Source organism: Drosophila teissieri, chromosome 3R (genome assembly GCF_016746235.2).
Source record: "Drosophila teissieri strain GT53w chromosome 3R, Prin_Dtei_1.1, whole genome shotgun sequence".
NCBI classification, from domain to species: Eukaryota; Metazoa; Arthropoda; class Insecta; order Diptera; family Drosophilidae; genus Drosophila; species Drosophila teissieri.
The window spans coordinates 27,783,694-27,796,777 of NC_053032.1; the positions used below are offsets into that span (position 1 = coordinate 27,783,694).

Here is a 13,084-nt window from a genome sequence, read left to right on the forward strand (position 1 = left end):
CAGTCGCACTCATCAGTATTCGGCGAGCAGTTTAACCCAGAGGATCTACAATTGAGTGACTTTTAGGTGCAATGTCGCAGGCAGTGAAGACGGAAACGACCAAGGAACCAAATGGTTTGGCCACCAAAGCCAATGGCACCGCTGTCAATGGCAAGCTGGAGGTGTTGAAGAGGCCCAGACATGTCTCTGGTGGCGTTGAGGAAATCATCGATCCCTTCTGCAATCCGGAGAAACCGCAACGCATCTCCTTCCATGACGTCACCTCCGCCGCCTTTCTCATCCGCGGTGGCGTCGAACGTACTCCTTGTCCGGTAGATATTCCTATTATTATTCCTATAAATTCCGATTAACTTCCGATTCCGATTGACTTACAGAAATCCACTTCATCGGAGCTATATGGCATGGAGTTGTATCTGAAAAAGGATTTTCTGCAATATACAGGCAGGTAAGTTATCAACATTTTAACTACCCAAAATATATTTTTAGATATTTCGTTAAATAGCAAATTGGAATAATTGTTCTAAGCGCCTTTAAACAATTAACGATGATTAGGTCTTTCCTCCGTTTGTCTACTTTTTGATTGCTCATATGTATCTGTGAGTCCAAGGTGCATTTTCAGTTCGGCTTTATTATTGTTTATACTGATCGGTTTCGCTCAACACTTATTAATCAATTAGTATACTATAAATATTGTCTGTGAAAATCATTTTTGCACGTTGATAAGAAGCTGTATTTACATTTATTTCACAGTCAAATTGAAGCTACAAAACTCGGTTATACAATTTTTACATGGATTTTACATAACTATTAATATGCATATTGAGTTGAGGAAAATAAGTTGAACATATTTGTTTGTTTGTTGATACTATCGCAGTTTTATAGAGTACGTCGCATTTCTATTATTACGCCAAAATTTCGTTGATAAATTTGGGTGCACATAAAAGGCAAAGATCCGATAAGATAGGGTTTAATTGACAGATATGGTTCGATTGGCTGAAATTAATTGCTGTTGCTAATTGATTTTTGATTTTGTGAACAACATGTGACTGATATGCCCAATTCACAATTTCGACAGCTTCAAGGAGCGTGGCGCACGCTATGCGCTGCTATCTTTGACCGAGGAGCAGAAGCGAACCGGAGTGATCAGTGCCTCCTTGGGCAATCACGCCCAGGCGCTGTGCTATCATGGCTGGAAACTGAATATCCCAGTGACCGTGGTGATGCCCAAGGCGGCGCCCATCATGAAGATCCAGAAGTGCCGCAACTACAAGGCCCGCGTCATCGTCGATGGCAATGACATGGGTGAGGCCAAGTCCCTGGCCATGCGAATGTCGCGCGAGGAGGGTTTGCTGTACGTGAATGGCTACGACCATCCGCACATCATGGCCGGCCAGGGTACTATTGGCTTGGAGATACTCGAACAGGTGCCGGAACCGGATGCAGTGGTGGTGCCGGTGGGCGGCGGTGGACTGATTGCCGGTATTGCCACTGCTGTGAAGGCTTTGTCCCCCAAAACAAAGATTATTGTAAGTATATTTTATTGAATATATTTATTTGTATTTTGTTATGTCTCTTAATCCTGGTTTATTAGGGTGTGGAGTCGGAGAAGTGCGCCAGCTTCACCCGGGCCATGGAGAACGACGGACCCATCCACACGCCCATCAAGAACACATTGGCCGATGGCTTGGCCGTTCCCAAAGTGGGCTACAATGCCTATGCCACCGCAATGCCGCTCATAGATCGCATGGTGGTGGTCAAGGAGGAGTGGATCGCGGTGGCCATCCTCAGGCTGGTGGAGGAGGAGAAATGCGTCGTCGAGGGTGCGGGTGGTGCTGGGCTGGCGGCCATTTTGGCCGGACACCTGGATGAGCTCAAGGGAAAGAAGTGAGTACTTTCAGTAGCCTTCACTACAATTTCTAAACATTTCTTTGGTGCTATCTTAGAGTGGTGGTGCTTCTCTGTGGCGGAAACATAGACACCACCGTCTTTGGACGTTGTTTGGAGCGCGGCTTGGCCGCCGTGGGTCGCCTGGTCAAGTTCAATGTGGAGGTGAGCGATCGTCCTGGCGGAATCAACGATCTGTGCGCCCTGCTGGTCCGTGTGGGCGTGTCCATCAAGGACATCATGCACGAGCGAGCCTGGCTGCGGGATGTCTACACCGTGGAGGTGAAGGTCGTGTGCGAAACCGTCGACTGGACGCACAGTCTGGAGCTGAAGAACGAGCTGAAGAAGTTCTACTCGAAGGTTCAGTTCTCCGATGTTCCGCTGGCCCTCACAAATGATGCCGATTCGTAGGATACTCTTCTGTATATATATATATATGTATATAGTATATAGTACACATATGATTTATTCACTTCAGCAGCGCAGCAAAACTTAAAGCTTTAACTTAGAGCTTAGTTGTATTTAGAGTAAACATAAACATAATCGTAGTCGAAGTAGAAATGTAAATTAGGTGTAAATAAATATACATAGAATACAAAGTCTAGAAACAAATTGACAAACGTAGGGATCGCATAATATACAAATTATTATGAATCACTGCTTAGTAACTAAAACACAAACAACTAAAATTATATAAATTCATAAGCTTAGCTTTCGAAAGCCGTTCTTCAGTAGCAGACACACAATATCAGTTTTAATTTGCTTATTTTTGTTTTTGTTTTACTTTCCTTTGTTGTTTTTGTTTTTTAAGATCTCTTGCGGTTTTTGGCACATTAAGGATTTATTACATACGCTCAGTCAGGCAAAAAACACACACTACAGTACAGTACACATCGAAATTTACATTTACATGGCTAGAAAATATATATGTCTCTATATATAAATATGTAGTTTATGTGGTAAAATGTATAGTAGGTATATGCTATCTCATAAATACAGGCAACTCGTTGTCAAGTCCTCGGACGTAACGTACTTTAAAAGCGCTGACTAAATCTACGTTGAGTATATGCTAAGTTCCACGTTCCGCATGGAGTCGCTCTCAGTGGCTGTTGTCCAGGCGCAGGATCAGTGCGTCGACCACATTGTAGATCTCATCGAAATGCGGCCGGGACTCGGCGTCGGCTGCCCAGCACTGGAGCATCAGTCGGTACATCTCCTCGGGCGTGCTCTTCGGCGTTGGCATACGGTATCCTGCAGATGAAACAGAGTGCTCTTAGTCATTTCCTATTTGCAGCAAAGATAGTTGTATTTACCCGTATCGATGCGCTCCCGGGCTCTGGAGTTGGTCATGCCGGAGTAGGGTGTGTCGCCCTTGGAGAAGATCTCCCACATCAGAATGCCATAGGACCACACGTCGCACAAGGAGGTGTACTTTCCGAAATTCAGCGCCTCGGGTGCTGTCCACTTCACAGGTATTTGCTTCATGCCATCGGAAACTATTGAAGGTAACTTTAATTAGTTTTAAGTCCTCTTTTCTTTGGAGTAGTTAACATTACCTATGTATTCCTCTTCCTCGCGGGACATGCCGAAATCGGAGATCTTCACGCTGTGCTCCAAGTCAACGAGGCAATTGCGCGCCGCCAGATCCCGATGAATGCAGTTCTTGGACTCCAGATATCGCATGCCTTACAAAAGCAGTTAGTTAATAATAATTAAATGTTAATAAATTAGTTTTAAGTGCACCCACCTGCCGCCGCATCTCTGCACATGCCCATTTGCTGGCGAGTGGTGAGGCCATTGGAGTTCTTGCGCAAATAAGTTAGCAGCGAACCACCTGTGAAGTTTAAATAATTACACACTTATAGTTATTAATAATTACATGTATTTTAAGTACTTACCGAGCACCAGTTCCATGACAATCATAATGGGCTGCTTCTGCACACAAATGCCAATCAATTTGACGATATTCGGATGATCGTATTGCTTAAGGATGCGTCCCTCCTGCAGGAATTTGCGCTTCTGTTCATCGGGCAGGGTCATTCGACAGGTTTTGACAGCCACATCCAGTTTGGTGGACTTTAGTTTGGCCTTGTAGACATCTCCAAAGTTTCCCTACGAATATGAAGATCCATTGAGTATGCAATTAATTAATTAATTCATTGTTTGTTTATAACTTACCCGACCAATCCTCTCCAGAAGCACCACATCGTCGTTGCTCAGCTCCCAGCGCTCGCGGCACACGGGTCGCCGGAGTATCGATCCCGATTTCACGGTCACTGGCAACTCCGAGTGATACTGGTGCATGATCAGCTCCTGGATGCTGGCGAATGGCGGTCCCTCGAACCGGAAGTTGCCCTCGCCGGTGGTCTGGACAATGAAGTGCTTGTGGCCATTCCAACACACACTGAGCACAATCTGGCTCTCCTCGTTTCGAATCGTTTCGCGGACCAGGAAGTCACCATCGTTATTCAGCAAGCGAACCACCTCCTCGCGCGGCAGAACGCCATGGAACCATTCCTCCTCGTAGAGTGGACGATTTGTGGATAGAGATATCTGCAAGATGCGGATAATTAGCTAAATGTATATACCATAATCTGCGGGTGTTTAGTGAAAAGCATGCAGAGTACAAAAAAACATAGGCGAAGGAAATTAAAATAGCTGCGAATAGGTTAACACGCCATTTGTCCACATTTCCAAATGGGCAACGGAAATGCGAACTGCGTGGGTGCAATTGGCTCTGACGAAACTGCAGTAGCTCTGGGATGGAAACGCAAATATATTATAATTTATAATTAATTAAAATTAAATACTGTAAGCAAAAAAGGCATATATGAAATCATAAGTATACATCGTTACTGCTGCACAAAGGTGGAAAGTATGGAACTACATTCAAGGTTGTCTCTCATCGTCTGACTCACAAATACTTTCGATTTTGGCCGCTTTTTTCGGGCCGGTGGAATTGGCCGACCCGTAAAGACAATTGTCTCGAAAATTCCCCCACTTTCGGCTCCGGCATAGTTGCTGCTGTGTCCGGAACTGCTCATCTTGGAACTACCGGATGATCCAATGCCAAACAAAAAAACTACTACTTCAACTTGCGCAATTGTCTCGCGGCACAAGACCGAAACTGAAATATTCACGCGTTCTGTCGGATACAAATGTGATATATCTCCAAGTGCTCACTGGCCAAACAGACGCCAAACATTTCAATGGACCAGATTAATGGCGACTGCTGGTCGCTATCCAAACTGCTCGTCCGATCGGTGAGAACTAAAGATATAATCGCCTTATTCTCCCATCTGAACTTGCCTCTCGGTCACTTTCGCTCTTGCTCGTTGGCACGCATAAGTAATTTTTGGCAGTGGAAAGGGTGCGGAAACTTGAAAAATCAACAGCGATGTTTCTACACTCTAACACAAAATTGGTTTTACTAGTTTAAATAATACAAAATAATAATTGCTAAGTTTAGCTTCTATTATCTAAGAAAGGAAACTCGTTCCTGTTCTAAACATGTTTATAAGACACAAGCTAAATTCGAATCACAACGACTACTGGCTATACCCAACCCATCAGTTTTAAGGTCACCCTGTGTTTTATTTTTGGATCCGCTCTATAAAAAGCTCTTTCCCCACAACATGCTTTCGATATGGAACGTGAGCGCAGAAAGAGGCATGCACAATCAATCAAACATGCAAATTGAAGAGGCAAGCAGAAGCAAAGCGATGCGGTTTTTGATTTTCTGTGAGGTGGCGTCTGGTGGCGCCCAGTTGGCTTAGATACTCTCGATACGGTGGGTGCGGTGGTTTATTCTCGGATACTCAATACTGAATACTGATACGGATACGGATACGGATGCGACTACGGGTAACTCACACTGGCCGCCAGGCTGGGCACACAGTAGCAGTGATCCTTCATGCTGAGCACATCATCACTGGCGCTATCCTCCTCGTCGTCGTGGTCGATGTCCCGATCCGAGTTCTCCTCCAGCTCGCCGGAACTGGACTCGAATTGGTGCTCTTTGTGGCCGGCTATTTGGACGGATGGCTTAACTGGTTTATGGCCAGCTGGCGGACAGCTGCAGAATTGCTCATCCGCCACCGAGCCAGCCGGTTGATCCACCTCGAACTCTTTGGCGAAATCAAAGACACTTTTGCTGGGATGGATGCGTCGTCGTTTGGTGCACTGTTTGCATGGCTTGGAGCGCTTCAGCTGGAAATTGAGCAACTTGGAGCGGAATGTATTGCGGATGGCCTTTGATTTCTTTTGGATCTTGGGCACCTTGAATTTCAGTCTTGAGTTTTCCTTGGACGGCGTCGTTGTAGTTGTAGTCGTTATGGTTGTGGTGATCGTGCTCGTTATGATCGTCGACTGTGAGGCACTGTGATTGCTATTGCTACTGGTATTTTTATTATTATTATTATTATTATTACTGCTGGAACTGCTACTGTTTGTGGGGCAATCACTGCCGCTGGAATGATGCTGTTGATTCGATTGCGTCCTCTTCGCATCCAGCTCTTCGTTGTGGCCATGATTCTTGCCCATCCTAACGAGTGGACTCTTGGAGAACTCCTTTAGGTTGCTGAATATGTTGCTTATGGATTTCTGGCTAAAGGACAGCGAACGCTTCTTGGAGTGACTCGTATCCTTGGAGGATCGGCACTCGGAGCTGGAACTGGAACTGCGTTTCGTATGGCTATCTGGATCTTTGGCCAGCTTCCTGGCTTGTATGTGATTCTCCTCGGCACTTTCGATGGCATTCACATCATCGCTGGGCTGCAGAGTGCGCTTCAGTCGATCGTCCAGCACTCGGTTCAGCTCATCAATCCTGTCCAGATGCGCATCAATGGAGCTCTGAGGTGCGGCCTGGTTGATTTCTATTTGTATTTCCTCCTGTTTCGACTGAATTTGTTCCTTTTCCGTTTCCACTTCACTGCCAGGACTCGGCGCGGTTTCCTTTTTCTTATCCAACTCCAGATCGGCATAGATGTGATTGTTATTGGTGTTAGTAAGGACAGCAGCGGTAAGCTGGGTGAGCGGGGCGGGCGAGGCGAGGACCACAGGCTCCTCCTCGTCCTCGCCCAAACACAACATGGAACACTGGGTTCGCCGCAGACGCGGCAAATCGGGCGGATTGCTGGAGCTCGTGGCGATCTCCTCGCCCAAATAATGAACACTGGCCGCCTGGCGCAAACGATGGTTAGTAATGGGCTCATAGCGTGCAGGACTTGGCCCCATTCCATCCCTAATTACCGACAAGGATCCCAGGCTCTGCGAACGTGGCTGCAACTTGTTGAAGCGTCCTTGTCGCGATCGCGTCATGGGCGTCGCCGGTTGGGGGGTACTCTTGCGCTTGAAGTGGCGACCCCTGCCACGCAAGAGGGTCAATACCCCACCGCGTCGCATCAGCTCGTTCATTATGCCCAGACCTGGTGAACTGGTGGAGTTGGATCTCTGCTAAGGGGTTAGGTTTCGGGTGGTGTGTTTATGGGTATTGTATGGCATGGATGGAAGAGGGCAGCATCCAGAGAGAAAGAAATGGTTTTGTATCACATAAGATTAGTTCGACTATGACCACCTACTTCTTAAGATTAAGCCAACACCTAAGTGGATTGAGGGGGAAACCTAAAGACCCACCTGCTGTTCGTTGTTGTAGCCATTCTCGATGAAGTTCTGCTCGAGGGTGAGGTCATCGTCGCAGCCGGAGGGCAGCTCCTCGCATCCCACCTCGTTCAGGGCGCACTTGATCATGTCCACCAGCTTCTGCTTCTGCTTCTCCTGGCAGCGCAGCGCATTGAGGTCCTTCGACTGGCGGCTAGAGAGACAAGATTACTAAGTATATAGTTATAGAGGAGTATATATTAACTCGCTTACCATAGGCTATCCTTGTTGGACTGAATGCCGTTGGAGGTGTTGCTGCCGTTGGATATAATGCTACCATTGGCCACCGGCGAGCCACCGTTCACATGCTCGATCATCTTCAGCTGCTTCTCCTGGCAATCCCGGACAGCTCCCTCCAGCTCCTGGAGTCGATTGCGCAGCCAGTCCACCGTGAGGTTGTCCACCGTCAAGGTGCTCGACTGCAACTTGCCGGGAATATCCTGGATGAGCGTCTCATCGAACTGGAAGAGCAGTGGTGTTGTGGGGGAGGTTCTACATATAAAACAAATAGATTTAACATTAGATACTATATAGACTAAATAGCGAAGGGGTGGGCTCACTTGTATTTCTCGGTGAACTCGCCGTACTCCTCGGTCGGATTGATGCTCCCTATCACAGTGTCGATGCGCTTCTGGATCTCCTTGTACTTGTCGGCCGTGAGATCGCCGTACTGGGCCGCCTCCTGCAGGATGTTGCGCCACAGCAGGATGAAGCTCTCCTGGACGGACTGCTGATGCTCCAGCAACCCCGGCAGCAGCACGTTGCGAAAGTCCTTCTCCACTTCGATGGCTTCCGTGATGGACAGCACGTACTCGTTGTGTGTGAGATGCAACTTGCGGCAGGCCTTCTGGTACTTGTCACGCACATCGTCCAGCTTGCGGCCACTGCGACTGGGCGCTGAAATTGCATCCAAATCATATCATACAAGCTCATCGAAAACGTGGCCCTAATCTTTGAGTGGTTTCCCACTTGGCAATCGGATACCCTGCGTTTCTTACTCACCCTTTATGTAGTTCTCCTCGAAGCGCGTGCGCAGCGCCTTGTAGCCCTCCAAATGTTTTTGGTATTCCGATTTCTTGCGCACCACCTCGTCGGTGAGCTGGAATGACAAGAGGAAGCGGTTTGGGGTTTAGTTGGGGGTTTCTCTGCGGTCAGTCGGCACACGTGTGCCTCTGTCTGTCATTGGGGCACTTTCCCAAAAGCAAAAAAACTTAAAACTGTGCTCATTACATCATGATTATCGCCGGCGTCACTACGTGTGTTTGCCTTTGGTCGCGCAAAGTGCTCCACATGCGAGTTAATCGCATAATGGTAACCACTCAGGCGCCCCCAAGTCGATGGATTCACCGACACCTATCTGCTCCATTGAGTATCTCTCACACTTTCTTCGCCAAACATTTTCTCACGTTTGTCCATTATGCAAGGTACACGTCCCACCGCAAAGCTAACAAAACAAAAAAAAAGCACTAAGCAATATGAGAGATAGAAAAAAAAACCAAATGCGGCGGCTCCACAAATGACTGATAAGTGACTGGGCAAAAGGATTGCATTATGCAGCTGAGCCAACAACCAACAACCAACATTCAACATACAACATCCACAGCCCAGCATCCGTTAGCAGTGTCAACAAAATCAACAGCGACTTTGTTGCCGAGGATTGTGACTGCAGTCGCAAAATCGCAAGTCGGGCCTGAAGCTGAATCTATAAGCCAAAGCCACGCTTAGAGCCAAAGCCACAACTAATGGCAGCCAAGTGCAGTTAGTCAAGCAGCTGCAAAGTTGCTGAGTTAAGGTTGCATGGACATAATGCAGCTGATGCAGCTGATGAAGGGCACAGTGGGCAAATTAGACAAATCTGAAGCTCAGCATAATATTTCCTATTGTTAACCTTACCTATGATAATTTTAGTTTATTAATTTTAACAAACTATTGTCACCTAATTTTAGCAATAACTTAATGCTAAATAAACCACTTTATATAAATTATGAACGGGTTTGGTTTTAAGTCCGGAAATTAAAATGAGAAATATAAATTTAAAACGTGAAACATAGAAGACATCAAAATGGAATAACTCGTCAATACTCGTGGAATAACAATCAAAAAATCGGTTATATACATTTTTTTTTAATAATAAATCATTAAATATTTATGACAAAGACACAATAGAAATGTTTATTCTTATAATAAATAATGTCGTTTTGAAATCGATACTATGATGTTATGGCTTCGATAATTTATAACTGAATGAACTGGCTAAACACAATGCGATATAATATTTATATTAATAATTTATTTTATTAATTCAAAATTGACCACATTTTGGCATAATTCACCCATGGTCACCAGCTTGGCGTGCAACTTGAGCCGCGTTTTTGTTGATGTTGCCATTGTGCAGTTGACTGTGCATATTAATTGCAGACAGTTTTGAACTTTAGCACCGAAGGCGGAAGACAGCAGAGGAGATGGATTAACTAATTGAATGATCAGGCCTGAGAATTCGCCAATGCGAGTCGCTAGAAAATGGCAAGGCTAGCGAAAAGCAATTCTATAGCACGCATATCTATATACAAATTGCTGACCCACTTTGGCCGATTGTGTGTTTGGCATTGAAAGTGCTGTCGAGAGTGTTTTTCGCGAGTTATCTTGAAATTGGAATTGGCTGCAATCTAGACAACTTGTTGCTATTGCTGGGCTACGTAATAACCAATTCTGTAAGGTTCTGGTTCTGGTTTTTGGTTCTGCTTATGGCCTATGTGCCTATATTTGTTCTTTTTTATTTTCGGCAAGTGGTTAAGCAACTTTCAATGCCTTTTGCCTTTGCAGCTGCTAATTTGCCTAAAAAGTTGTTTAGAAAGAGAGAGCGACAGAGGGGCAGGCCAGGCCAGGCACAAGTAGAAGAAATAAACATGGCTCGAAAGTGGGTCATGCGCGCCGTATTTCTTACCTCTCAGCGGCTAAACAGTCAATAGCATTTTGGTAACCATGTGCCCCTTCCCCCCTTCCCCCTTTACCTCTTCCCACCACTTGGACCTCGCCTCACACATTGTTTACAAATGATTGCCAATTTTTTTCGTTCAGTATTTCAGCTTTTTTTTTGCGTCTTGGCCACCAGAACAGCGTATCCAAACGAATCCGAGGAAAGTTGCTAATCTGCCACCTGCACTCAGCCACTCGGCCAGCGAAACTTTCTCGATTTTCTCACGCAATTTCCCCCGGCGGATTGGATTCATTGGATGCTCACATCTTTTAACTTCGGCGACAACGCACAGTTGAAAAATTCGGAATTCTAAATAGCGATTCTATGCATATGTAAATGTGGCGATGGCCTAATGGAATCTGTGACAAGTGGTGCCAGCTGCCACGTTTTGCATTAATCAGCTTGATTCTTTCTGTTTGCGTTTTATTTCGATTCGATTTTCTGCTTCTGTTTCGGATACTGATTCTGTAGACTTTGGCCAATGCTTATATCGCACTTCAAATTAAGCGGAAAATTCTGTGTTTATATTTTCCAAATTGCGACAAATTAAGCTGCAAGCTGTCTATGATTCAAGTCCGAAATTAATGTGTCCATCTTAATAAGATTCTGTTTCGAGTGACATTTCAAATGACGAGTCTGGCAGCTTCTCGGATTTGTCCGCTAGATTCTCATTGTTGATACGTCATTGTTTATTTATATAATCGCCTTTTTGTTTTTACGATTTCGCTAGGAATTTTGCACATTTTTGCCAAAGCAAAATGTGTACAGTTTGGTTTAGAGCATTAATCAAAACGTATTGTTTAGCAGAGGTATTAAAAGGAAGTGGCTGTACAGTATGTTTGTATTATGTATATAATAAAAATCAAAACAAAAATCCACCTTAAACATTTATCGAATTTTTTATATTTTTTTTTACATTTTAACTTGAATAGATTTAAAGATATACCCATAAGTTTTCAGTGCCTACAATACACATACGGACAATAACGATAAAAAAGCACAACTCAATCAAGCGAAATTCAATTCATGTCTACACTTCCAAAGAAATTGCCTCTAATCAAAATAAATTTGTCAAATGTATTGCGGAATCGTGATGCAATAAAAAGAAACCGAGTTGAGAAAACCGAAATGAAAAACAAGTCAAAAGCTAAACCCTAGACGGAATTGCATTTATGTTTTCTTGTCGTTTTTGGTTTTTTTTTGTCAGCGCGTGAGAGCTTTTCTTGGCCGGAATATTTGAATATGAAACGGCTTGGCAGCAGCTGTGACAATAAAAACGATAGCAAATGCCACACACGCCTGGGATTTCCCTTTGTTGTGGTCGAATTGAAGGGGCGGAGTGGGGCGGGTAAATCAATGCAGTCGATGGTCCGGGAGTTTTTCAATAACCTGGCAGCCACAACAGATGTTGCATAAGTGCCGACAGCTTTGACAATAATAATGATGTTTTATGAAACAGTCGAGATCGTTTATAACGCTGGCGTTTAGCCGTTGCAATTGCGAATTATGCAAATTTATGACCGTTGGTCAATATACACGAGTGTTCCCAGTTTCCTCCGCGGACCAGGGACTTTAAGCCATTTCCCATGGAGTCGCCCAGACTTGTCGTGGAAGTGGACTTCGTGGTTCGTGCCAGTGCTTTTGCATTTTTGTTAAACTGCTGGTCAATGAACTGGCCTCTCAACGTGGCCACAACAATGGACACGCTAATACGAACGAGCAACCCGTTTTGATGGCTACAACTGTAATCGCTTCATGGCTTCTGTTGAATTTTACTATTTAAACAATTCACAAATCAGTCGCATAATTGCCACGCAATAACTTCACTTTCGTTTGCCAATTCGTGAATAATATTTGCCAAGTTTTTATTGCCAGTCCGTCTTTTTGTTAAATTTGGCACAAATTTGCATGCGTGCCAAGTGAAAGAAAGAAGCATGACGAAATGGTCCGAATTTAAATTGGATCTGTAAATGATGCCGACGATTTTGCCATAGCACCGTTGCCGTTGCCAGCACTTTCTATTTCAGTCGAGTGTCGTCGAGCAGCAGACAAAAGAATAGAATGGCAAAATCGACGATCGCAGTGAAAGTATCTTCGAATCGGCCAATTGCCGCAAGCGAGTTCGTCGCTTAAGTCTTTCGTTTTCTGGTTTCGTGGCCTGGAAGTGCCACCTTCATTGGCCAAATGCGAGCCGAACCGGGAGGTCCTAATCGCTGCCGGAGAGGCTGCAGAACGACTTTTCAATATTCAAAGCCACCTACGTGTCGCTTGCAACTTGTTTTGCATACAAACAGATGCACACACACACACACACACACACACACGGCTTCCAATGCGAAATCCTGCGGCAGCGATCGTTCCTCGGAAGAAGCATAAATTTCAAGAGCCAAGCAGATCTCATAAACAAAAAACGTTGCAATAACGCGGGGTGAAACCCTGTTATGAAGCAGGGAGTTCTTTGATTATGTTGTAAATTAAAGAGTAGCTTTGTTTGCAATCAAAAGATACTAAAACGGTATTTAATTAGTTCAATTTAGTAATTATTTTTGTAGATATTATAATTAT

The 13,084-nt window shown here is 44.9% G+C and overlaps 2 protein-coding genes across 6 annotated transcripts in view; one reads left to right on the plus strand and one right to left on the minus strand.

Moving 5' to 3' along the window:
- On the plus strand, nucleotides 1-2,483 carry LOC122619285 (L-threonine ammonia-lyase). The gene is made up of 5 exons (XM_043796118.1): nucleotides 1-311; nucleotides 375-445; nucleotides 1,076-1,526; nucleotides 1,592-1,884; nucleotides 1,944-2,483. Exons 1-5 carry the CDS (start codon nucleotides 72-74, stop codon nucleotides 2,293-2,295), a joined length of 1,407 nt encoding a protein of 468 aa, XP_043652053.1. The 5' UTR covers nucleotides 1-71; the 3' UTR covers nucleotides 2,296-2,483.
- LOC122619284 (tyrosine-protein kinase Fer) overlaps nucleotides 2,298-13,084 on the minus strand; it is a 27,172-nt gene continuing 16,385 nt past the window's right edge. Inside the window, exons 4-14 of one of the 5 annotated variants that reach the window (XM_043796115.1) lie at nucleotides 8,545-8,641; nucleotides 8,103-8,439; nucleotides 7,756-8,034; nucleotides 7,519-7,696; nucleotides 7,135-7,335; nucleotides 4,063-4,437; nucleotides 3,783-3,996; nucleotides 3,632-3,718; nucleotides 3,441-3,569; nucleotides 3,198-3,380; nucleotides 2,298-3,135 (exon numbers count right to left, since the gene is read on the minus strand). In XM_043796115.1, coding sequence (XP_043652050.1) covers nucleotides 2,984-3,135; nucleotides 3,198-3,380; nucleotides 3,441-3,569; nucleotides 3,632-3,718; nucleotides 3,783-3,996; nucleotides 4,063-4,437; nucleotides 7,135-7,335; nucleotides 7,519-7,696; nucleotides 7,756-8,034; nucleotides 8,103-8,439; nucleotides 8,545-8,641 — 2,232 coding nt within the window. In that variant the 3' untranslated portion in view covers nucleotides 2,298-2,983. Of the gene's footprint in view, nucleotides 3,136-3,197; nucleotides 3,381-3,440; nucleotides 3,570-3,631; nucleotides 3,719-3,782; nucleotides 3,997-4,062; nucleotides 4,438-4,802; nucleotides 5,066-5,757; nucleotides 7,339-7,518; nucleotides 7,697-7,755; nucleotides 8,035-8,102; nucleotides 8,440-8,544; nucleotides 8,642-13,084 lie in introns of those variants that run through there. The other 4 variants (XM_043796113.1, XM_043796114.1, XM_043796116.1 and 1 more) reach the window with 4 other exon arrangements.